The sequence below is a fragment of the Labrus mixtus genome, chromosome 23, assembly GCF_963584025.1.
Source record: "Labrus mixtus chromosome 23, fLabMix1.1, whole genome shotgun sequence".
NCBI classification, from domain to species: Eukaryota; Metazoa; Chordata; class Actinopteri; order Labriformes; family Labridae; genus Labrus; species Labrus mixtus.
In genome coordinates, this window is record NC_083634.1 from 14,904,471 (window position 1) to 14,930,733 (window position 26,263).

Here is a 26,263-nt window from a genome sequence, read left to right on the forward strand (position 1 = left end):
GTCATCATTAACCCATCCTCCTCCACCTCCTATTCTGTGGACTTAGCAGGTGAAGATGGATTTCTCTATGTCTTTGTCAATAAACCGAAGGCCAGGCAGTTCTTGTTGGCTTGGTGTCTCTCTCCTGGTGTGTATGACAAACAAACAAATCATCCAAGTGGTTGGGCAGAGAAAGGAAGAGACCAACAGGCAAACAGAATGTGAAAATATGCACTGAAGCTGCTTACAGAGGGGTGTACAAGACTGAAACTTCATGTAGGAGCCACAATTTGGTTTATTTTATTTTCATCAAATGCTAATTTTTCCTGCTTTTTTTTTTTTGTTTTTAATATTTTATGTGCACCCTCCACAGGTGGTGATGTCGATTAGTCAGCAGGGTACAGAGCGCACCTGTTGGACGGGGGCAAACCTCATTGCCTGTTTTTAACCTCTTTTTCATTTATTTGTAATAAACAACACAACACGTTGAACAACTCTTCAGCTCTCTCTAGATATTGTTTTTTTTAAGTCTTCTTGTGTGATGAACTGATCCTGTGTTTTTTTGTCCCTTTGGTAAAGACAAGAAGATATTGGAGAGGCTACTGGACAGACCTGATTTTTGGTCTGACCTGTCAATGGCGTGCTGTGAATGGACGCATGAGCAAAGACAAAAGTCTTGTGATACAGCAGCTTAAATCCTCTCTACCGCGTGGAAGCCTGCCACCCTTTTACATTCACTCTTCACAAAAACATGATGGAAAGTACATCTGACAACAACAGAGACAGACTGCAGCTCAGCAGATGCCAAGCGCAAAAAGACTTGTCAAAAGCTGCGAGAACATGACACCAAACAGAGGCTTCCAAAAAGCAATGGTTTTATTTTGCTTTGACCATTAGATTCACTGAAATAAGGTTGAAACTTGTAAATGAACTGTGACTGCGATAGCTTTGTATCCAGAGTAAAAGCTGGGATGGACCGTATACGATATCGAGTCAGACAAACAAAGCCTGGTTTTACTATTTACTTTATTAATGACCAAGCTTTAAGGACATATAGGGAGCAGTAAGACAAACATTAATTTACAGAGGTAATCATTAAGTCCAAGCCTATGTAATGATCACTTGTCTTTATCAGCTGCTACTGATTAAATTAAAGGCTCAACCAATCGCTTTCTCTTCGAGCAGAAGTGATTGGGTTAAACTTTACTCTCTTCTGGCTTGTCTGAATTGGAGTGAATGTGTTACCCAGTCCAACAGTTTCTTCTTTTCAGTTTCTCAATGCTGTTAAACCACATCCCCTCCTTGTTGATGAGGAAAGAGGGGGGGCGGGGAGAAGGAAAACTCAGAGAAGGGATGGAACGAAGCTGAAGAGGAAGGAACAGGAGGAGAACAAACACTGGAGCAAAAAAAAACCAAAAAAAAAAACAAAGAAGAAACAAAGTTTGTTTGCAACATTAACTGTCTGTCGTTCAGCTGATGTGGAAGGAGACAAAGACAGAGATGGTGGAGGCCAGCAAGGGCCGTGCCAGCCTCGGCCGGCGTGCGCTGAATGCTCTCTTGTCGTGTACTGGGGACATGGAGCACTTTGCTGTGTTTATGCAAGGTAGGAAAAACCCCTCACAATTCACTTCTACCTTCCCACAAAATGTACAAAACGTAATATACTTTGAAATGTGCATGCTTCAAAAGGTGTTATTTATCAACTCAGCAAAACTTGTTAAGAGGAAGTCCCTCATATCTTACAGTTTGGCAAACTGTGGTAATAAAAAATGACAGCAATTAAAAATGTGCATTACAAGCATAAAGAGTAGAGCGATCATACATCATCAGTAAACACGCATCTTGATTCTTTAACAAGACATCTCATCTGAGGAACTTTGCCTTGAAATTATCTTTTTTCGGGGGGGTTTTCTGTCAAATGTGATCTTTCTCTGTCCTCAGACAAGTTTGTTGGGCTGCAGCTGGTGGTGTGGTGTCTAAGAGGGGTGTCCAGGGTGACCCTAGCCAACAACCCGCTGAGTGGTGCTCTCATCTTGGCTGCACTGTTCTTGGCCTCCCCCTGGCAGGGCCTGCTGGGAACACTGGGTGTACTGGCCTCTACCCTAACAGCTGTCATCATAGGCCAGGACAGGTCGGAAAAAAAATCTAGTTTTTAGAGGATCAGTAAAGTCCACAATTGTTTCTAAATACTTAATGCTATAGCCTGCTATTACTATTAAAAACAATTAGAAGCAAGCCTCATTTCAAGTGAATCATTCCAGTTGAAATGATGTTTTAATGTTTTAGTCTCTGCTCATCAACACCTAACGTTTTGTTTCACAAAGACCAATAAAAAGCTTCCCATGTTTACCTTTTTCTGTGTTTCAAAAGCCTTTCTTTTGCCTTCAGACTAAACAAGACAACGATTTCATGTAGGATTTTTGCTGCTGTGTTTGTAGTGCTGAGATATCCGGAGGCCTCCATGGATTTAACGGCATGTTGGTGTCGCTGCTGATGGGCGTGTTTAGCTCTGCTGGAGACTGGTACTGTTGGCTGCTGCTGCCTGTCTGCTTGGGGTCAGCCACATGGTAAGAAACACTCGTGCATCGATGTACGCCGATTATTAATCATCAGCTTTGTCTGACAAATCTTTGCCAAAGGGGCGGCAGTAGCTCAGTCCGTAGGGACTTGGGTTGGGAACCAGACCATTTTATGGAATAAGGTCTGGTAGCTGTAGAGGTGCCAGGGCACTTCCCCAGTACTACCAAGATGCCCTTTGAGCAAGGCATTGAACCTCCATCTGCTCTGACATGTCTCCACTAATGCATGTCCACAGGTCCTGTTTGTGTATGTGTGTGATTCGGGCCTAAGTGTGTGAGGAGCAAGTCTCTCAATAACAGAGTGTAAAACCAGAATCTAATGTCAGGAAAACCAAGGAATTGGTTATAGATGTGGAGTTCAACATTTATAACCCTCAAGCGAGCACTATCCACGGTGACAATGTTGAAATAGTTGACTCATAAATCCCTTGGAACCATTCTGAACTTAAGTTTTCTGAAACCTCTGAGTCAATTATTAAAAGGAGTGAACAGAGAATTCAATTAATGGGGAGGCTGATGTCTCTTAGTGTCTCTGAAAACATGTAGTTTTATCATCAAGTCTTTAAACATTTTGTTGAATCTGCCGGCTTAACGGGTTGTCAGGACTCGAACGGTCTGAACCAGTTTTGTAAAAGTCTGCTCAAATGACCACTGGAGTCCAGCTGAAAGACTTGAGCTCCCTGTGGAGGGAGCGTGTGGTCAACAAAGCAAAAAAAGGAATCATAAACCAACCCGGACAAGTTCTTTCATCTGGCCTTTCTGGACGACGCTCTCTTGCACCTCCAAGGAGAACCAATAGATACTCCAACTTCTTTATCCCTTATCCCACTGGACTGTTGCTGAACATTAGGTAACCGGTCAGGTCCATTCGTTTATGTATCTCTGTTTTGAATACATTCCTGGCCTCTCATTTGGCGACCCGTTCGTCCGTTGAACGGTTGTTACTGGCATGTGAATGTAATCGTCCAGTGCTGCTGGGAACTGTGCTTATTTCCTTTATGTTGTCTTGACTTCTTTTAACGACTCGGTAGGCTGTGAAACTGAACTGCCCCTCTGGGATTAATAAGGTTCTCTGAATCTGAAAAGCTGCGTTACAGTTTGTGTTTACAATGCATCAGATGGGCGATTCATATTAACATAATCCATCAATTTATTTGTTTATCAGGCCAAAAACATCGATGTGGAGTTTATAGGAAATGCCAATGGACTCATTAACAGTTCATGCACACTCATCATGTTGGTGCCTCCAGTGTTTACATAATGTAGTCTGTTTGATAAGGATGCACATGTGTGTGCGTTATGACTATGTGTTCGTCATCTATTATTCAACTTGCATTTTCAAATATCTGGCAGGACACAAAACCTCTCACGTACTTGTTCATTTAGGGCCACGACGGATTAGCGGCAGAGGACGTCGTGACGGAAGCCATCTTTATCATGCATGCCGTATGTGTTGAAAGAGTGTGATTCGTGACTTCTCGGATGAAAAACATTTGATCAGAAGCAAACATTGCATGTAATAAAGCAGCCAGCTGGACTTCGATTGGCATAAGGCTGCGTTTTGGTCATTTTGCTAACAAGTAGGGAATGTCAGTCTACTGCACAATATGATTCCACCCTCTGTTCTCCTTCCATCCCCCATATCCCCCATATCCCCCATATCCCCCATCCCCGTCTCAAGTGTCTTTCTGTACAGTGGTTTCTCCTCAGTGTTGGACCGCTGGGACTTGCCTGTGTCTGTGTTTCCCTTCAACACCGTCATCGTCCTCTACCTCCTTTGCACTGGCCCACATAACCCCTACTTCCCGCACCACCCAGCTGCAGCTCCAGGAGTGCTGGATCCCAATGGCACCGAGCTTGTTGCTGTAGAGGTAAGGCAATCAGAATGACACCTGAGACCCTGTGAGAAACCGATTTGACAAACCTTAACAAGTAACCAAGGCCCATGTACGAGAGAGAGAGTTTTAACTCCCTTTATTACTGTGAGAAAGTAGACAAAGTAGCAGTAAATCTTACATTTGGATTGGACAACTACACCGGTACTTACAGACTACTTGTGTGTGAGTAACATTTCCAGTTAAGATTGAACAGACACTACCCATCAAGTCGGATAATCACAAACAGGCGCATATCATTGGAATTGTGATAAATGACAGAATATATGATGGAGAGATTTGAGAGATATTTAAAACCTGTGTCCAATCCCACCTGCATCAGATCTTGAAGCCGTTTTGTTGGCGCTTACAAACGCTGTTTCCTCGTATCCACATCCTTCCTAGTGTTTTACTGACTCTTAGCCGTGTGTCCCTTCAGAACTAAAGTGTCTGCTGAATGAAACTGTAACATTATAAAAGCAGTTTCAGTCTGGTGTCCGCAGCAAAGTAGCTCCCAGGAACACAATAAGTATCAGCTCAGCCTCTCATGACTCACCGGTTACTTAGCAACAGTGCCTGCTGGAGCTCCTGTTCAGAAATCATAATCAACATAAACTGTTTAAGTAAACGATGTGGATGAAGCTGGTGCACCAAAAGATGAAGTGTTCAAGTTGTTTTGTGGAGTTTCTGTGGATCGTGATTGTGTACAATGCTCACTTTGTGTAGGCTCGTGCATGTTTTGAATATTGTGTGTCATTGGCTGGTTAATGGGACGGATACAGGGGGGGGGGGGGAGGGGGATTTAAAGCTGCTGTGACCTTTGCATAGCCATGGGGGAAAAAAACAAACAAACCAACAGCAATAAAAACCACAAATCTGTTTGCTACTAAAGACCAGTTCATTAGGATGCAAGCTGTTGCGCAGTACACTTTGTAAAGACAGACACACGTGTGAACTGAGACGTGAATATTAATGAAATACTGCTGCTATTTGAAAACCTTCGGTAGAAGAATCTGACTCCTGCTTGAAGCTGTATTTGGCTTTTGATCTCTGTGTGCCAGCCGGCATTTTGTCGTCTGAAGAGTGACTGAATTTTAATCTTTAAATTTGATTTAAGCGAGGGCGGGGTTAAGTCCATTTCCATTTCGATGTTTTCATGGGTGAAGTTTTTAGCTGCCCAGCACCAGACAACAAAAAAGCAAAACTAAAAAGTGAATGCAGTGTTTTATTTTCCCCCCCACATCACTGATATGTTCTGGGAAAACACGTGGATTTCTCTGTCCTGTATGACCTTGCTGCATTATTTCTTCCAGGAAAACCCAACATGAAACATAATACTGAAGATGGAGACAATACTTCACTCTCTGTCTCTCTCCAATCGAGGCGATTGGCTGGCCAACTAAAGTCTAGCTCTGCTTATAGTTTCAATCTTTTTTTACCAAATGGGGGAAATAATTGCGTCGCTGTTAAAAATAGCCTACCGTATCTGTCTTGACCTGCTCTATTTTCTCATGTCAAGTCTTACCTTTCATTGCGATTTGTCGTAAGATAGATTTAATTTCTTAATTTTAGAAAGGTAATATTTTCTCTTTCTTCTTCTTTAGTGTCAACTCACATCTTTTCCCTCTTCATTTTCCTCAGTCTGCATCTCTCGTTGTGAACGGCGTCCTTTTCATTTCTGAAATTCCCTCCTCAAATCTGAAAGCTCTAAATCTTTCTTTTCCTCTGTGCTTCTTCAAGTGCTCTCCAGCCATTCCTCTGCTCTGCTCTGCTCTGCCTTTCATTTCTTCTACACATAAATGCCTTCCAGCCTTTTCAGACGAATCTCACCCCTTCATTCACCAGTTTGTTTCCCTTCTCTTCTATTCTATTTTCCTCCTTCAATACAATTTTTTAATGTCTTGCTATTCTTCTTCCTTTTCTTCTTACCAACGCTGTTTTCTCCTGCCCTCTGTCCTTCTCTCATCTTTCCTCCCGTACTCTCCGGAGATGTAATGACGTCAGTCCTATTTATATTTAATGTCTCAAGCTTCCACTGTGGATGGTGCTCTGGCTGCACAAGCACAACAATGTAACAACGCACACACACACACACACACACACACACACACACGCAGATGAGTGTTTGCAAAAGGCAATATAATTAAAGACCATTTATGAGGTTGTAAGTATCAGCGACTGGCAGGTGCAGCGATTACATCACCATGGAAACTCCTCACTTTCTCACTGACTGTTGGGAAAGCTGTGAATGTGTGAATGTGAGCATGTGTCTGTGTTTTGTGTGAGTTTAACTTGGTGAAAAAAATAAGGATCTGATGATTTTCACAGAGTAGAGAGAGTCACATGTTTTGTCATGTTTTTGGTGAGTTTTTGAAAAATGCTCTATTGTGTACTCTCCTTTTTTTTTTTTTAAATCCATCTCTATATCTCCCTCTTGCAGGTAATGCGTGGCATCCCCCTTGGCGTGGGTCAGATCTATGCCTGTGCAGATGTTGGGCCCTCTCTGCTCATCCTCGTGGCCGTTCTCCTCTACTCCCCCCTGCTGGCCTTCCACGCTCTGCTAGGATCCGCAGTAGGAACGCTGGCTGGTGAGCCCCCCCCCCCATCATGTTTCATGTGACAGTGTGGGAGGTGACAAGAAAGAAAGATAGCTATTTGATTTTTTTTTTTTTTTTTTTAAATGTGGTGATGTAATGAAAGGAAATCGCTTGTCACATTAAAAAAAAGCAGAAAAGCTTAAACTTTGCTCCATGCTATTTCCGATCCTGAGGGTCAGTGGTTTAAAAGGTGAATTAGTAAGAATTGGTTTTCCGGGTGTCAGAAAAATACATCTAATTACCGCAAAAGTGACACAGGTAAACACGGAGAACATGCAAACCCAAACTATTATTTCAACTTAGATGTGCAACAGTACAGTAAATGGCTGGAGAAACTCAAATGATATAGCTTTCCCTTAAAAAAAAAAATATAATTTCACTATCAACTTATTTCACTATTCCTCTACAAATGAGATGCTGCTGTTATCAGTTAGATTACTGAGGTGAGGGTGAGGCTCAGGTTAGTCAAAAAAACAGAAAAACAGCATTTTTAGAAAGACGTGTGAGTCACTGACGGGCAGGAAGGACAACACAAATACAATTTTTATAATCTATTGTTTTTTATATTTTGAAGCAAAGCAAAGACTGTGATTCTGAATGAAGCTTACTCAGAGGTTGACAGACACAGTGACAGGTGAAGGCAGAAAAAACGATCAATCGCCTGTAGCCTATATGTTTGGTAAGTTAGACCTATCCAATTAAACTTGAAGCATGACCCTCATGGTCATTTTGGAGCAGACATTCATATTCCTTCTTTTTGTGACGATGTGAGAAAAAGAAAGATAAACAAACTGATCTCCTTTTTTGGTTTCATGCATCGTTTGTAACTAAAGGCAGTGTGTAGCACCTCCATGTGGATCATTCCAGTACAGCAGATTGTGCTGAAGCCCAGCTCCGTCAATGGCAGTGAGGTTTTGTGACCTCAAGAGACATGAGAAGTAACCAGTGTCTCTCTCTCCCTCTCTCTCTCTCTCTCTCTCTCTCTCTCTCTCTCTCTCTCTCACAGGTTTATCAATGGCAGTGTGTCCTGATTTGCTGTACTCTGGTCTGTCAGGGTTTAATGGTGCTCTGGGCTGCATGTCTGTTGGAGGACTCTTCTTCACCTTCAGCTGGAGGACTCACCTGTTTGCCATCGCCAGCGGTATACACGCACACACACACACACACACACACACACACGCACACACACACACACACACACACACACACACACACAGCCTTGCTTTAGTCAGATTTTAGTGTGTACAGTGTGGTTAGAACAAATATCATCACACTTCTAATGTAGGCCTACAACATGAGGTAAAATGTTGGGTATCTGTGTGAAATGTAAAGAAACAGAGGGCCTGATTCCCTAAAGGATAGAGTTTCTCTTGAGTCAAAAGGACATGGTCTAATTCACCAAACACATGTAATGAGTTGAATACATCCTTATCTACGCTGCAGAGCAAACAGCTTCTCTGTGCGTCAGTGGTGTTTGCTCATCCTGTAAACCTATATGAGCCATCACAGTTAGAGTAGAAAATGATCATCTATTGAGACAAAGTTAAGCTTGTTCAACCTGCTTATGGCGTGCGTTCATTCATAGATGCAGACAAACTCACAAAAAAAAAAACATTGGCACGGCGCTAAGCCACGCAGCACATCTTAAATTAAATTGAAGCCGGGGTGCCATAAATTCAGTTTCCACCACTTTGGCAGTGGCCCAATTTACCAACATCAAGAGAATGAATCCTGATAGGACCTCTGAGTGTGTCTCCTGGCAAATTAACTGCAGCAAATACTCTGTTTATTTTCATTTTGAGCCTTAACACTTCTCCTCCGCCTGCAGCTTTTCTCTCTGCGTATGCTGACATCGCTCTGGGTAATCTGCTGGGATCTGTAAGTAAACACACCTCACACACATACCGCGCATGAAGCAAGCAACGCTAAGAAGCTTTAAACCTCAGGATGACTCCATTAGCATCCGCTTTTCTTTAATCCCCCGCACTGTGTAGAATGATGTTGATGCTTTGCAATATTGAGAACTAAAAAATTTAGTTGAAACTAATTAGAAATGTCGTTGTGTTAGTTGTGTTGTCAGTACACTTCCTGCAGCTGAATTCAAGAGAAATAGACTTTATTTTCAGGCTGCTATGGCTTTTTGTCATTCCTACTGCATGTTAGGGCCTTTCGTTCATGATCCTTCTCCTATAACAAGAAAATTCAAAGGTTAAAAAAATCAGTCCATGCATTATCATTTGGGATCCATTTGACAGAATCTTTATGGAATTTGGTATCCAAGACAAATTGCTGTTGCATTAAAACAATCACGTAACCCTATATTGCATTCCAGCTGTTCTTTGTACTTAAAGTGACATTTGATTACATTTTCACTCTTTGTGATTTTTGCTCGTACGTCATATTACATCCTGGAAATGACGGGGAAGCCTTTTTGTAAATTTATGTTTTTTATGTTATACCCTCAAATGTCAGGCTCCTATCTTTCCCCACAAAACAGAAAAAAAGTCTGTTTACAGCATATTAAACTGTGTGACTCTTTACATTGTCCCTCATTCATTATTTAAAGCCCTCACTGAGTCTCTCTCACTAGGTTGGTCTTCCGGCGTGCAGCTGGGCAGCGACTCTGACAGCCACACTGATGTTGCTGCTGACTGGCACTTTAGCGGCCTACCGCATCCCTATTGGTCAAGTCGTGGCGCCCGAGCACAACCTGCTCTCCAAAAGTCACTGGGAGGCTGGGAGCACTGCTGAAAGAGAGAGCACTGATGTGTAACTCCAGGACACACACACACACACACACAGAGAGAGACTACTCTATCACAACTTCCTGAGTTGGATTGTGTGGACTAGAAATACAGTTTGTGTATTTGAAATGTACCAAATTAAAGAAAAGATTCTTGGGTACACAGTTTCAGCTTCAGGCTAACATGTAAAAAAAATAGAAGAGATTAGACACTTTTGAAGAAGCCCTTGTATACAAAGTAGAACATGATATTTTGAAAAGTGGTCATGAGGCTTTGTTTTCAACCTCAACCATTTCTATTTAAGGAAGTGTGTCTATTTGATCCGGTACATGTCGCCCTGGAGCACCAGCATGAAACCAAAACAAACTGCTGTTCTGCGCCATACTGAAGCCCAACCGCCCTCCCCTTGAAGCCAGACGAAGGAGTTTTCAAATGGAACGCAGCATAATCGAGCACCATTAAGCACAAGAGGGTGGGCAAAATTGTCCTTGGCTCATGCTGCAATTGCTCGTGGCCTTGCCTTGTTGTGTTAGCGCTCTTTAGTTAGCTCGTAGCTTCACGGAATGACCGTGATCTAAAAACGCTTTTGTGATATTCAAATAAGCAGTAAGTAGGCTACAGTATTTGTATTCTTCTTTTCTCCAGTCCTTGACTTAAACAGCTTTATACACAAGGGGAGGAGTCGGCCGTCCCGTCCATATGTGTAAAACTGACGTCAACACGGCTCCGACTACAACACAGCCTGCGGGCCTCACTCTTCTCACATTCTTCCTTTAAAACTTGTTTAAACTATGCACTCTTTTGTCCGTCTTTGTAACCGTGTTCCTGAAGGAGACACAAAAAAGACAAAGGAGCAGCTAAATTAAAAGGAAAGAAACATTTTTTTTAATAGGGATGAAATCAACATGTCCATATAATCGAATCATTTTTTTGTGTGTGTGTAAAAACAACAGTAAAAACAGGAAACAAATTTCGATAATACTTCGCTTGTCACCCCCTTTCAATACTCCCCCTACTACATACAATGCAAACAACTGGAACTCAGTGTCAAAACAAAGCGTACAAACTGTCAACGCAGGCATCCAGTGAGACATCATGAACACACAGGACAAGTCATGTGGTCAGCTGCTTCGGTCAGGAAGGAAAAGGCAACTGTTTTACCTTTGACTGTCATAAAAAAGTAATGAACTCATTCTTATTATTATTACTTTTGAATGACAATTTGATGTGTTTGCTGATGTTTTATGAGTAGAATTTGCATTTGCTCGTGTCATTTTTCTTCTTCATGATTTATTTTCCCAGCACACAAACCGTACGCACGTCCCAGTGTGAAGTAAAAAAAAAAGTGCAACGTTGACTTTACTATGATTGTGCAGATTACTGATCAAACGGCAAACACACAAACAATGACGTATTTTTCAAAAGGTTTCTTTACATGCAATTCTTTCTCAGTTCCTTGAGGATTTTTTTTTAATTTTTTTTTTTTGGGGGGGGGGGGGGGCTATCTAACCTTTTATCGTGAACGTACTCCCACACCGCAGTGATGTGGTTTATAAAGAGAAGAGATATACAAAAGTGTGTGATCAATCAGCTTAAATAGAAAAAGAATTGTAAGCTGCATGACAAAATAATTAACATTCGAACATCCTTTCAGTTAAAGATGTTTTGTGCTTCTGTTTGTGTGTGTGTGTGTGTGTGTGTGTGTGTGTGTGTGTGTGTGTGTGTGTGTGTGTGTGTGTGTGTGTGTGTGTACATTATTGTTCACATAATAAAGGCAGAATGACGCAGACCACACTCACTAGTGATGTTTACATTATACAATAATGAAACTAGGGAGATGTATCTTTTATGTCCATATGTTCTCTTGGTGAAGCTAAGTGGTGTGTCATTGTGCGAATGTGTACGGCTGAGTGTGTTTCATCCTGCATGATTATTTTCATGCACAGATTCTTAGTTCAGTTGCAATGTACAACGCTGTTTGGCATTTCTTCACCGAACATCTTCTAGCTAGTATAACAGACCGACGCCCAAACGTATTTATCATTAATATTGCCATGTTTGAGCATTCTGTTGAATGTAAGTATGTAAACCTACATGATGTTTAGTTCTTCATGCTTTTAGACATTCATCTACACGACGACTGTGTAAACACTGAGACTGTCCCGTCTGGTGTTAACAGAACCACAGGACAACAGCTAGAAAACATGGTTGTAATAACATGATTTATCATTTGTAGCCAGAGCAGAGCACAAGATCAACAGTTGCATCTTAACCTTGTTATATACATGAGGGTTTTATTTAATCTCAGTTTAAAGGTGAAAGCATCTAGGGAATAACCGTCTTGCCAAACACCAGATGAGAATATGTTTGTACAATTTAGAGCTCCAGAGGCTTCAATTAGGGGAAATTCTTAACCTAGCTCCCTCCAAAGATAACTAATCCTCAACCTAGCACCTCTAAAGCTCAATAGTTGACACGATTTCTCTTTATTTTGTTTGATATGAAATAAAATGATTCGTCTCAGATGACTGCCTGGCGATGAATCCACTCTGTCTGACCGAGAAACACTCAAGTTCCTAAGCCCCTCATGAAAACATAACGTTATTTTTACACTTTAGTTTCAGTGTGTGAAGATTTTGATGTCGTTGCACACCCAGTAGCAACTTAAACAAGCCAATGTCAGGGCGCCGATGGCCTAGCGGTTATGTAGCGCCCCGTGTACAGAGGCTGTTAATCCTCCTGTGGCTCCTTTCCTGCATAGCTTGCCACAATGTCCCACTCCACGTTTTCTACTCTATCCATGTTCCTATCAAATAAAGGCAACCCCCTCCCCCACCCCCCACCCCCCAAAAAATGAAAAAAGAAACAACCCTGTGTCCCTCAAGTGAGCGTTTAAAACTTTTTTTTAATCAAATGTGAGATAGCACCACAAAATGTAAATCCCTCCTGAATAAAAAGCTCACTCTCATACCGTGTCGGTGCAGATGTTTTAAGGGACCAAACACCCAAAGTGCATTAGAAATAATATTGCATTTATAACCGGAAAGAAATGATTCTTCGTCTTCTTTTTTTTTTGCCACTTGGAGGACAAGCTGTGGAAAACAACTACATGCAATCACCTAACATAAATGAAAAGGAGAACGTTTTCTTTCGCTCGCCACCTTACCATTCGAGTCCACATTGCACTGTCCTTTGAGTTCTGTTTGCCGATATGTTTGTTCATTTTATTTCAAGCCGAATGATTTGAATTTAACCCGCTTGCACTACTCCCACCTCATTTTATTCTGTTAATGACCTCCTTATAATTTGACATATTTTTGTCATTCGTCGCCAAAGTTAGAACCCTACCAAGACCAGCACAGCTCTGATAGAAGTTCAATCTCTAAAATGTGTTTACTATATTCTTAATGCCTCGGAAACCTCTTGATTCATCTAAAATATGGACTCAAATTAAGAAAGGATCGGCCCTCACTCGAATAGATACAGTTGCTGCTTTTATCCAAAACATATCCATCACTGAGTTTTTTTTCCTAACATATTTCTGTGTCTGCAAGTGCCAATGTGTACCTACTGTCCAAAACAGTTACAGTGCATATCGTGAATATCTTCATGGCCGTGTGTGTGTTTGTGTGTTTGTGTGTGTGTGTGTGTGTGTGTGCATGTGTGTGTGCATTTCAGAGCAGCCTCCCGAGCACCACTCCCTCTCTGCTCCTGGCTTCTCCTCTGAGGATCTCCAAGAAGCCCAGTTTTGTCAGGAACTCCAGCCTCTGACGGTCCGTTGGTTGTACCTCGCAGAACACACCCTGAGAGCCTGATGATTTCAAAGAGATGTCAGACGACATATAAAGATATGCTTTATTGTCAGCTTGGGAACATGTTCCTTATTCTCCGGTCCGGCTGCATTTTCAAGAAATACAGAATGCAGAACAAGTCCACAGAATTAAAATATATTGAAGTTATATAACAAGTTATAGTAAAAAAAAAAAAAGGGTCACTTATATCTAGGGCTTCAGCGGCCTGAGCGTAAGTTGGCTACACAACCTGGAAGCTATTTCTAATGGTTTGATTATGTAACGCTCATACATAGAATGGACAGCTAGTGTAAAATAAGGGTATTGGATAATAGTTCCAATGCTGCCTTTAAAGATAAAAAGGCACACAATGACAAACACACTATGAGTCCTCACCGTTAGCCTTTAGTGCAGCGAGGAGGGCGTTGAGAAGAGTGCGGCTGACACTGACATCCACCAGCTCGGGCAAGGCATCCAGGCGCAGCTGAGAGGGGAAGTGATAGAGGAGGGAGTCCGGGTACTCTCCCTGGTCCTCCTCCATCAGCTTGATCAAGTCCTGCACAGAGGAAAGCATGAGGACCGTATCAGAGGGTGCTGCTGCTGTGTGTTCCTTAGTGTCAAAAATAGAAATGATTCAATAATTGCCACCACTGCTTTACTCATGGCACCTTATTAAAAAGGTACCATCCAGACACCAATCAAACTGACAGTTAAACATGTCACTGCTTTTGCATTTATAGACATGTGGGATTAGTCTAAAGACATTTCTTTCCTTGAAGCTAGAAATTAGTTTTCAACTTTCATGACATGAACCCACATGTGCAAGCAGATTTTCTCTCAAAAGATTGACATTTAAGGCTTTATATGAGATTTTTTTGATCCAGCAGATGTCGCCCTTGAGCACCAGCATGAAACCAAAACAACTCGTGCTGCATTGTTGTGTTAGCATGCTAATGCTAGCGATCTTTATTGTGCTCGTATCTTCACACTGCATGTAAATTTACCTGAAATGAGCGTGATCTAGAAACACAGTTAAGCAGTGAGTACAGTATGTTATTCTTCTTTTCTCTAGTCCCTCAATTAAACAACTTTTATTCGCGAGGGGAGGAGTCAGCCGGCCGTCCTGGCGATGTAAACAAAGTGAAGATAGGACTCTGAAAACTCGGAAAGCATCACAGACAGTGGGACTCGGATGTTACACCCATTGTAGACAGTCATGACTCACAGAGTTATTTTCAGAGGAGATACTTGATTTATATTGAAGTGTGAAAAATCACATATAAAACCTTTAAAAGGAAAACAGCACAATCAGGTCTAAACAGGAGAGCGTGTGAATCTGTAACGTGGTTATACTCCTCTGCCCCTAGACGATAAATAGTTTGCTAAAAAAAGATGTTTAATGATGACTCCGCATATTCACCTGTGTGTTGGGGTGTTCATGTCCTCCTTTGGGTGGGTATTTGTCCCTCATGGCAGGCAGCCAGCTGGCCTGGCAGCGCTTGGCAAAAGAGCGGACATCCTGGATGCCCAGCACGCAGCCGCACACACCCAGCTCATCCTCCAAGATAAAGCTGTACTCTGGGCACAACGCCAGGCACGGCCCGAGACACCTATGGAGATTAAAAAAAATAAAAAAATACTTTCTTCTACAACATTCAAAACTGTTTTCTTGTATAATAAATATGAGCTTTTGATTTTTCTTTTTCTTCCCAGGGATTAAAACACACACACACACCTGTCTCCTATTACATCGGGGTGAGCAGGACAGGACCCTTGGCTACTCTGAGTCCTAATGTGGAGTTGTCGCACCATCCGATACAACTCCACCTACACACACAAGAAATCAAAAATGATATGCAAAGTAAACGGTGAATGAACTTTTATAGTCCTGTGACTACTCAAAGCGCTTTGACACCGCAGGTCACACCGACACACTGATGGCAGAGGCTGCTCCATAAAGTGTCCATCAGTTTTAACTTATTCCATTTGTACACATTCACATGCCGATGACGTAGAAGCGAGAAGACTGACTCTACCACTGAGCCACAGCCGCCCCAACAACACAACTGTTTTATTTACCCACACAAGACAGACGAGTTAACATGAAGGTCTTTAAGTGTTATTATGCAGCGCACGTCCATATAAGGATCTGTCTGCATCAGATTAGATGATCCAACAGCGTACACATGTGTGACTTCTTCTACCTTGTCTTTGTTGTGATAGGGTCTGATGTTATAGAGGCGCGAGGTAGGGAAGAGAGGAGGAGGATGAGTGAAGAGTTCGCTGCTGCTGCCTATTGGGAGAAGCATCTGCAAAGCACACACAAACAAACAAACAAACAAACAAACAAACACACATAAAGGCAGGTATTAAAGAAGGAACTTCTTTTTTTTTATTTTTTATGAAGAATTCATAATTCTGACGCATGAAACGGGGCGGGGGGATTATAACATTTCTTTTGATGTAGTCTCGTACCTGCACCTCCCCAGACACCCCCCCTTTGAACGCCCAAGGTTCTGACTCCACGCCCGGTAAGTCCGCCCCTGTGGACTTTCCACACCCTACAAAAAGACAAGAACCAAACATCAGTGAGAGGGAGTGTTACGGTGAAGGCCAATAAAACACCACGAGTTATTATTGAAGATTTAAAATAAGTGCGCAGTTAGAACAGTTTTTAAGCTCAAGTTTTAGACTCTTCTTTTTTAAGAGGTGTCGGCTGAAATGAGCTTATTTTTAAATCGTTGCATAGCTAGGGTAATTTGTTTTTATTGCATAACTAGTTGTGCAAAAGGCGAGGAAATAATCACACGGGTCTGGGGCTATATGAACTCAAAAAGTAAGTCATGCCTACTCACAGTGAAAACAGTTCTTCCATGTCCCGAGGGAGGAGCCATCACTCAACACTCGTCCGTCTGAGAGAGAGAGAGAGAGAGAGAGAGAGAGAGAGAGGCGAGACGAGAGTGCCTTAGTGTCGGATAATGAGTAGGTTTTTAAATTTTCCAACTTCATAAATAAGAATAGAAGAGCGTACAGTTACATGGTAATACTGTACTATACTGTAGCGGTATGGCGTAACATAAAACTGCTTAACAACACATTACTACACTTACAATACTACAGTATACCACTCTGCTATTCAATAATGTACTACAGCCTACTTAAGGCTAAATTAAATGTGGCGTTATGAAGCAGCAAACTACTTCTAAACCGCATCATAGCACTACTTGACTTGTGCTATACTATTACAGATCGTGTAGAAATCTTACAAAAACAATGCTATACAGTACTGTGTTATAATATACTATACTACTGTTGTATAGCTATAAAAAAAAAACAGCATGGAGAGTCTATGATCAAAGTCATATACATTGAAGTTATAACACATTACAAAATGCTCTGGTCCGTTATCTCTGTGTCAAACTCACCCAGCCAGCATATGAATGCTTTAGCCACCAATGCTGTGTTTCTCAGGTCCCAAACGTAAGGGTAAAGGTCGTAGAGGACGGCCCTGTTGGCCCCACCCACCACGCTGCAGTGGAGTTGGGCGATGTCTTCACACAGGGACAGGAACCTGGAAGCCCGGCCGCGCCACTCGTCAATCTACGCACAGAGCATAGGTGGAAAATCACTCGCATGTGACACATATCATCAATCATGTATTCCAATATTCAAATGTGACTTAAAAACACACACACAGCCTCACCTTCTGAGGCGGGGCCTTATTGCCTTGAGCACTGACCATCTGGCAGTTTGATTTGAGCCAGTTCAGGTCCTGCAGCAGTTTCTGGGCAGAGAGACCGTGCTCATGGGGCAGATAATAAAGACCAACCAGCAGCCGCACCTGCGACTCACTCAGCAGGCCCTTCCCACCGCATGGCCCCCGATCCTGGGCCTTCTGTCCCCTGCCTCCACCTGATGGCGCAGCGGGCCTTGGTCCTGAAAGCTGCTGCTTTGGTTGACAAGGCTGAGCTGACCTCCCTCCCTCCCTCTGCCCGGTGACCGGTGCGGTTGGAGACGACGGGGATGAACTGGAGTCCAACGGGAAGACGGGAAGTTTGGCCACGGGGGAAGTTCTCCTGAAGGTGGAAGGGCAGTCGGCTCTGTCGGGAGTTTTGCAGCGAGATACTTGAGTGGAGGATTGCTGGTCTGTCTGTGTGCACTGCCGACCTGTTGTGAAGAAAAATGACATTGTTTATTTTATTTTAAGCAAGAATCTGTAACTAAGGACTTGTTTTTTCTTTAGCAATCTTCAAACAACTGCTAGAAGTAAACAATGCACTGAAATAATGCGTTAAGGGAAAAATGATGAACATAAGTCTGGTCTAATGTCATGCACACAAGCACAGCTCTCATTATGTTTTACCTGCTTGCAGTGGTTGATTGAGTTCTTCCATCCAATCATGTAGTGCAGCAGACAACGCTTTATCAGGGCAGTATTCACACTCTTGATCTAAAGCATACACAACATTGTGTTACTATCTATCAATCAATCAATTAATCCATCTTTATTTGTATAGCGCCAATTCATAACAAGTGTAATCTCGCGACACTTTACAAAAGAGCAGGTTAAAAGACCTTACTTATTGCTATATGTCAAAGGCCCAGCGTAATCCATCATGAGCACTTTAGCAACATTTAGCAAAAGTTACAGTGGCAAGACATCCTTTACCTTTCCCCTCCTTGTTTCCAGCTCTGTACCAGCTACCCAAAGTATGGAGAGGGACATAGTTGGCTTCAAACTCGCAATTGGGGTTGAGCAACAGGCCTCTCAGGTGGCTCCTTAGCCCAGACTCTCTGCCCTTAAACGGCCCGAGGAAGAGACGCCTGGAGTCGTAGTCGTTGGCGTGCAGGTTGTCCCAGATGAGCGGGGGACGCTGGAGGACACACTCCACCTCAGCCAGGCAGTCCACAGTCAGCTTCCTCGAGATGACCTTACTGCCTGTGAAAGCAGGGGGAAAGGGAAAAGGTCGACATCCATACAAACAGCCGGCTTTGATTTCAAAACACCGCCTGCTCCACGATCTGTAAGCCGGACTAAAGACTGATGGACCGGTATGTTGTCGGTGACGTGCTTCATCTGTTGAGTATGTAGCCGTTAGGGATCTAATTGCTAAAAGACATACAAATTGAAAAGGACTACAGGGTTATTTGAAATGTTTGCGTTGTGACAGAACCCTTCTGCCACAGGAACACTAAATAATGTGAGCAATAATATGAGGACTGACGCAAAAGAAGTCACAATTAAGATACTTGTTCCAAACAGTAACTCAGTGACTTGTTGATAGCAGTAACTGTAACTACTTATTTTCAGTAACTTGCCACGTAACACGTTCATATTTCATATGCTTCCATGTGCATGTGTCTCACCTGTCCAGACCACCGTGATGTCGGGCAGCAGGTCCTCTCCAACAGTCTGCAGGTATGGAGACTTGGATACACTGGGAGAACACAGTGAACCACAGTACTCTGCAGGAACACACAAACGGAGGTATATATTGTTATCAGCAGGCTTCATGGAAAGACAGATAAAGCTGCTCAGGTCAAATGTTACCGAGTTCTGTCGACTGCAGAGACATAAGAATAATAATAATAATAATAATAATAATAATAATAATAGTAATAATAATAATAATAATAATAATAATAGTAATAATAGTAATAATAATAATAATAGTAATAATAATAATAATAATAATAATAATAATAGTAATAATAGTAATAATAATAATAGTAATAATAATAATAATAATAATAGTAATAATAATAATAATAATAGTAATAATAATAATAATAATAATAGTAATAATAATAATAGTAATAATAGTAATAATAATAATAATAATAATAATAATAATAATAATAATAATAATAATAATAATAATAGACTTTATTTGTCATGGACATGGCAGATACATTGGACGAACCATGATGCATTGTTTAAGTGTCTTGGCAAGCATGCTAGTTCTCAACACCTGAAAAGAAAACAATTAAGATAGGATGAAAAGCGATAAAACAGAGAAAAACAACAAGGAGAGACTAAATAAATAGACATAAACTGTAGAGCAAAGGCAGCATGATCAAACAATAAACCAGTCAGAAGCTACATTGTTTGATCAGTTAAGTTACCTGTAGGGCAAAATAGAAAGATGGGCGGTTCCCCCAAGAACCGGTAGATCTCATTGGTTACAGTGACCTGAGCGTGGGCGAATGAGGAAAAGGCCTCACTGTCAGCCTGACACATGGAGTGATCGATGTCGTCAAAGAGAATGGCGAACGCCTGGCAGCCCAGATCGGATACCTTGTACGAAACACGTGAAGTTGTTAATCCCAGAGGTGGAGGAAAATAGAGACTTATTTGAAGTTACATCGGTGCGTTTTATTGGATCGAATTGTGTCGTGTACTTGTCTCAGCTTGCGTTTGAGTAGCGTCAGGTCGCAGGCGGACGAGAAGACGATGTCCTGACCAGGCGAGAGGGCGTAAACAAATCTCAGGCCTCTGGATTTGGCCTCCACTATGAGCGTTCTCAGTCGACCTACAGGAGGAGGGAAGATGAGAGAAAGTTGAAATCTTAAACGTGAGACAAAAGGAGGGACAGTAACTAGGAGTTGCAAAAAAAAAAAAAAAAAAAAAGTTGGACAACATCTTCACATACATACAAAAAAATGCAAACTATTTATTGTCTAGGGGCATAGGAGTATGTGTGTCAGGAAACTCAGCTTAGCTCAAGGCCTCCCTAATGTGTCTCTGTACCAGATGGAGCGTGTGCGTGTGTAAACATGAAAGCCTCAACATTTATATTTCTCACATTTCATCCCAAAAGCTTTTTACTTCTGCTCAGAGGTGCAACAGACAGGCCTTTTGAAAGTGTAGTCCTATTGATGGAGCGTTACGGAGACAGACAGACAGAGGATGGATAAACGGACAGAGTGAAGTTACCCTCTTCCTCGGGGGAATAGACTTCTCTCCACAACAGTCTGTGTTTGAGGTCATCTTTTGGGCCGTAGAGGTAGGTGTTCAACCCCCAGCATTGCATCCTGGCACAGAAGACATGGGTAGTTAGGGAGACATGTTGACAGCTTGAGTTGTGAAAAAAAAACTCAAGATCAATGCTAATCCGGTGTTTGTGCAAACATGGGCAAAAGGCAAAACGTTTAGAGGTAGAAAAAGACCGGTTAGCCTCTGACACCGAACTGTACGATCTTAGATCATCCGGCTTCTGAGACAGCTCTCTCTCTCTTTCTCTCGCCCGCTCTATGGCTCTCCGTCCTCGTCTCTAGGGTACTTTTTTGAGACGTATATTGATCTGTGTTTCTGTCCTTTGAGTGACTACAACTGGCATGCATTTGGTGCTTCATGTAATGGGAGGGGCTTAGTGGGGGCAGAGGTTTTTCCATAGGAATGTTCACGTTGCGTACTGCCACTTTAAGAAAATAGATCCATACAGGGAATAGAATATTGACCATAGAGCTCTATTGTGTCCTGGTTACCAGAAACTTCCCCCTGAATTAGAAAGTATTAAGCATAGACAAACCATGAACATTGCTCTCTGAAAATTGGACACGGCCAAACTCGAAGGTGTAGATCATCTTGAGAATACTTCCTTCCTCAAACACACAGCCAGATACACAATTTGCATATTGTGTACACACACATACACACACATACCAAAAGCCCTGCTCTGCTATACTACACTTATGCAATACTCATCTTACAAATTGTGCCTGCATCCCACTCTTTGAGTCTGAAAAAGGACACTCTAAATATATCAGGAACCCACACACTGAATTGCTGATGCACCAAAGTTTGGATTCAAATTCATCCTCGTCAGGTCCAATTAAAGCAGAAATGGCAAATTGAACAAAGTCTTAGTTGCAACAATGCATCTGTACATGGATCAGTAAGCAAATATCAACCAAAGAGCAGCAGAAGACTACAAAACTGTGACACACTTACTCACCCGGCTCATTTGTAAGAAGCATCAGTAAGCATCAGTTCATGTTTACTGCTTCTTTTTTTCAGTGAATATTCTCATTTTTGTGAACGCGATTTCAAGGTTTCTTGAGACGTCACTTTGTTAAGACATTATCTTTTAGGATTCTAGAGCAGTTCACTGTCATGGTAATCGTGTTTCCTGCTACAGAGCTTGATTCTCTGAGTAAGCTTTAATAAACTGTCAGTAAAAAAAAAAATGTAAATGTAAAAATCCAAAGTATGGAGAGGGACATAATTGGCTTCAAACTCGCAATTGGGGTTGAGCAACAGGTGGCTCCTTAGCCCAGACTCTCTGCCCTTAAAGAGACGCCTGGAGTCGTAGTCGTTAGCGTGCACGTTGTCCCAGATGAGCGGGGGGACGCAACAGTTTTATTAAGTCCATAATTCAAAAAGGACTCATGACCAGGAGAGCTTGAAATTGGATGCATGTCTGAAGCTTTAATGATGTACAGAGCAGTGAAACTTCTTGCATCCTTCATGGAAGTGTGCAGTGTTTCACTCACTAGGTGAACATCACTTTTGCTGTGTGGTTTAAGTGACCCATGATCACCTGAACTTTGTTCAAGAGGATTTTCTCACTAGAACCTAAAGCAATGTTTTTCTGCATCTTAAAGTCTGAGAATGAAATATTATAACACCCTAATACTGTAATTGAAAGTGTTGACTTTACATCCAGTAGAGCTTAATTCAATCCCTTCAGCTGAGGTTAAGCATTTGGATGTTTTTAGATAACAGGTAACATCAGTATGCTGACACTAAAGCAACGTTGAGACTGCACTGTACATAAAGGTCAACCCAAACAATAGACATAGAAAATAAGACCAGAGGATTAAGTGATTACAGTTCTTTATGGAAAACATGATTGTGTGTATCAAAAGAGATATGACATATTTAACTTGGAATCACAAATGGTAACCTCGTTTGCAGCTGAAGGAAATGTCAGGGATGACTAATGTCGTTTAGGTTCATCTTCCAAGAAAGATGTTTTTTGCAGACCTCATGGGTAAACGTCAGGTGATCACTCAAGTCATTAGGATTTACCTTTTTGTGTCTGCCCAAGTTCCATGGAAGTTCATTTAGTTGAGGCAATTCAAACTGAACCAAAGCTGCGGAAAGCTAACTGACAAACAAACTAAACATCAAATCCCACCATAGATTCTTCTTCCCTATCGACTGTATTAAAACAGTAGTATCTGCCCCCTCCCTCTCCCTCTCCCTCTCCCTCTCCCTCTCCCTCCTCTCTGGTCAAGCTTGGCTGAGCTTCAGAACGGAGGATGAGGCTGCCCTTTGCCGTGGAGTAACTCTGTGTCAGTGCTTTCTCTCAGATGTGCCTGAAACTAAAACAGAGGAATGCAACTGGGCTGATCCCACAGGCGTCAGATCATCTGAGCTCAAACTATTCATACACAACATCGTGAACTCATCCTCACTTAACAAGTTAGTGACATTAATTGTGACACCAGTGGCAACATAAAGCATGGACATGCAATCTTTCAGACACCCGCTTCATTACAATTTAACATCTTTTTTTTTGTTTTTTAGTGGCAGACTTACCATTGAAAGAGAACCTTTCTCTGATCCATAGACCAAGGCCTCCCATAAAAACCTGCAAGAATGAAATAAAAGGAAATGATTACCTGCTATCTTCACATATGAATGTTTAAATGATGAAATACTTAAGAGCAATCTGAAGGTGCAGAAGCCATGCAGGAGACTTGCTCTATATCTGAGCTGTTAATAATAATATGTAGCCTGTTATCGTTGGTGGAAATCGTTTTTGTAAGTGATTTTTACTGTATGTAAAACAGATAAGAGCGTAACTATGCACTATAAGAATCATTTCAATTGATCTATCGATGTCGGTTTCTGTGCATCTCGTATGTTGTTCCCAGCTCTGCAGCCAATATTCACAAAGTTAGCAAGTTAGCCGTCACTTGACACCGTGTGGGCGCAGAAAACATGGTTAGCTTTTCCAGCTAATAGTTTGGAATAGTCTTTGGCAGAGGCATAATTCATGTCCCCAGCTCTACTCTCCATCACACTCTCTATTTTTAGAAATGGGAGCATCTCCAGTGTCCCTCTCTCTCCTTTGTGCGTTTAAGTCCACAGTGTGTGTGTGTTTGAGTTTTTAGAGAGCAATGGTTGTCATTATTATTGAATTGGATTATTCAGAGGGACTGAGGACAAACAGGCCGGTGTTGTCACAAAAGTGAAGTTAAGTTCAAATGTATGAAATGATCTGAATAATCAGAAGTCTTTTAATATCAGGGATGAGTCGGTGACTGAGCAAAGATGTCAGACAGCTGCTGTTGCACCTTCTCGAACAAACGTGATGATTTACTGTAAATATGAGAGTTTAAAAGTTTGGGTTTTTGGGCCAGTGTTTGAAAACATTTGAAGACTTTGGCTCGGGTAACTTTCTGACTGAAGAGGTCCGCCGAGAGACTCTGCAGGCTTGTACTGTGACACGTCTGATTCAAATCAAATCTATCAAGCCTGCATATGTTTGACCTGTTAGACCAAAGTAACAAAATAATCCAATACAAGAAACAACAATGACGTGAAGGCTATAATGGCCTATCGAAGGTCAACACTCTATTAGTCTGCCTCCTGCCACACAACTGAACAGGTACGCTGAATTAAACCACACCCGCAGGTGCAAAACCCGGAAGAGATCCAACTCAGTTCATCAGAATCAGAATCAGAATCGCTTTTTATTGCCAAGTACATTCACACATACAAGGAATCTGTCTCGGTGTACTGGTGCAAAAACAGTCAACAAAGGAAATGAAGCACAAATAGGAAGAACTTAAATAATAAAATATGAATATATAATATATAAAAAAAGTGCAATGTAACAAAGAATCAACACAGTTAAACACACATTATGGCTCTTACACTCACATTTCATAGACTTTTATTGTGATGCCTTTTGATCATGTGGTCAGAGGTGACACACAGATGGCGTCTGTTCACCTCACTGTCAGATCAGGGTGTTTTTTTCATCGTCTTGTGATTTTATTACGCAAAGAAAACTATTTATTTTGTACTTTGAGGGTCAATGCTCGCAGCACATACGAGTATTTTGTTTTTTAATTGAACCTTTATTGGTCCCATTGATTTTACAAACCTCTTTTCCAAGGGAGACCTCCAATATTGAACTTTTCCCGTTTGTATCATCATGAAAGTCTTCGTCTTCACCATGTCATAGACTCATACTGTAAGTTTGGATCCTGTTTCGTCTCTACTTGTAGCTGTCATTTTTTTTTCACCCTTTCTTCTTTCAGGATCCCCCTTAACCATCATATCCTACCATACCATCCCAACAAACATCCTCACAGTCTCAGCCCATTGTTACCAGCATTATGATATTTTCTATTTGAATTATAATCCTCACCATCATCAAAATCACCATCACATTCTTCACCATCATCATCATCATCATCATCATCATCATCTCCAAGTTTTTTCCCCCTCTTCTAAAGCTGCTGCCATTGGACCAGTCATTATCAAATAGCCTGCTTCTTGATCTACACCTAAAGCTAGGATTATCAGACATATCATCTCTCAAACGTCAGTAAACACTCAACACAAAAACAAAGGCCACTACTCTCAATTGCCACAATTTGTGATGTAAAAAGGAAAGAAGCAAAAATATAGGTCACATAGTGGTTTGTTCAAGATCATCTCGCCGTGGTAAGATGAAAATCACATGATGAGACAGGAGGTGAGAGATGGATCCGGCCGCTCTTACCTTCCACCACCCCACACAGAAACTGCTCCTTGTCGTCCATCTGGTCCCCCCACCCCCCGCTGCCTCCTGCTCCCAGTCGGCCCCCCCTTTGAGGAGCGAGGAGAAGATGATAGTGCTTAGCTTAGATTCCGGGGGTATTCTCCATGTTTCTCCTCTCCTCCAGCTCCTTCTCTGTCTCTCCCTCACCTCCCCTTTACATCGCTGTCTGCTGCGTTCAGGTACCAAGCGGCAGCTCCAGTTTACTAAATGCCCATTCAAAAAAAAAAAAAAGAGAGAAACCGTAAAACTTGTCTTATTGTCTTATTGTGGTTTGTTTACCAAAATATGTCATAAGGATAAGAATTTTGTTGAAATGCTGTGGTGACAGGCTTTTATTTTAAGGCTGCCTATCTTTTCTACACAGGTTATAATAGCCAATTGAAAGAAGAATGGCGAATTATTCTTAATTGGCTATTATTTTTACCATAATGGAAGACACAACTACATGCCTGCTTTGCTATTATGAAAACGTTATAAAGGGGAAACAAGCATTTTTTTTTATGGCAGACAATTTGGCCATGGCATGAAAAGCAACGTTGTATTTGGTGCTGTATCCTATTTTGTTTTAGGACGCAGAGTAACTAAAATGACCCCATAAGAGAGGCCTAATAGTCCTAATATAGCCTAATCAATGTCACATACTTGGTATTATACATTCGTCATGAATAAGTAGCCTATTTAAGGCAGGTTTATAAAAGGGCTGTTGTCCAAATATAAGATTATTCTGTTGAAAAATTAACCTGAAAGTAGCTTACAATTTTCCCATTAAACAAAACGCCATTAAAAATGCACTGATTTATTTCATTTATGTTTGTTTCACTTAATTCAGATTATTCCCTTAGCCGTGAAGGCAGCATCTGCTTTCAGTCTTCGGTCCGCACAGGCGCACTAGCCTTCTGCCAGCACTATGGGC

The 26,263-nt window shown here is 41.7% G+C and overlaps 2 protein-coding genes across 2 annotated transcripts; one reads left to right on the forward strand and one right to left on the reverse strand.

The window, feature by feature from the left end:
- The first annotated feature begins 1,308 nt into the window (after nt 1–1,308).
- si:dkey-183c6.7 (urea transporter 2) lies at nt 1,309–11,270 on the forward strand. The gene is made up of 8 exons (XM_061031868.1): nt 1,309–1,582; nt 1,921–2,110; nt 2,418–2,546; nt 4,240–4,429; nt 6,873–7,020; nt 8,036–8,170; nt 8,858–8,907; nt 9,620–11,270. Exons 1-8 carry the CDS (start codon nt 1,456–1,458, stop codon nt 9,800–9,802), a joined length of 1,152 nt encoding a protein of 383 aa, XP_060887851.1. The 5' UTR covers nt 1,309–1,455; the 3' UTR covers nt 9,803–11,270.
- On the reverse strand, nt 11,267–25,445 carry si:dkey-183c6.8 (protein O-GlcNAcase). The gene is made up of 17 exons (XM_061031866.1): nt 25,312–25,445; nt 23,112–23,163; nt 20,502–20,599; nt 19,967–20,097; nt 19,691–19,862; nt 18,932–19,030; nt 18,234–18,503; nt 17,928–18,014; nt 17,268–17,731; nt 16,990–17,164; nt 16,420–16,476; nt 16,040–16,125; nt 15,769–15,873; nt 15,300–15,391; nt 14,985–15,174; nt 13,961–14,120; nt 11,267–13,584 (listed from the first exon to the last, which is right to left on the reverse strand). Exons 1-17 carry the CDS (start codon nt 25,349–25,351, stop codon nt 13,448–13,450), a joined length of 2,415 nt encoding a protein of 804 aa, XP_060887849.1. The 5' UTR covers nt 25,352–25,445; the 3' UTR covers nt 11,267–13,447.
- Nucleotides 25,446–26,263: the final 818 nt, after the last annotated feature.

Bases quoted from the DNA above. Each gene is read 5' to 3' on its own strand.
- si:dkey-183c6.7 (XM_061031868.1), top strand. From the start codon at position 1,456: ATGTGGAAGGAGACAAAGACAGAGATGGTGGAGGCCAGCAAGGGCCGT. The intron at 1,583-1,920 runs GTAGGAAAAACC...CTCTGTCCTCAG, and splicing joins CTTTGCTGTGTTTATGCAAG to ACAAGTTTGTTGGGCTGCAG. The intron at 4,430-6,872 runs GTAAGGCAATCA...TCCCTCTTGCAG, and splicing joins CCGAGCTTGTTGCTGTAGAG to GTAATGCGTGGCATCCCCCT.
- si:dkey-183c6.8 (XM_061031866.1), bottom strand. From the start codon at position 25,351: ATGGACGACAAGGAGCAGTTTCTGTGTGGGGTGGTGGAAG. The intron at 18,504-18,931 runs GTGAGACACATG...CTGCTTTCACAG, and splicing joins CATCACGGTGGTCTGGACAG to GCAGTAAGGTCATCTCGAGG. The intron at 14,121-14,984 runs GTGAATATGCGG...TCCTCTGTGCAG, and splicing joins ATGAACACCCCAACACACAG to GACTTGATCAAGCTGATGGA.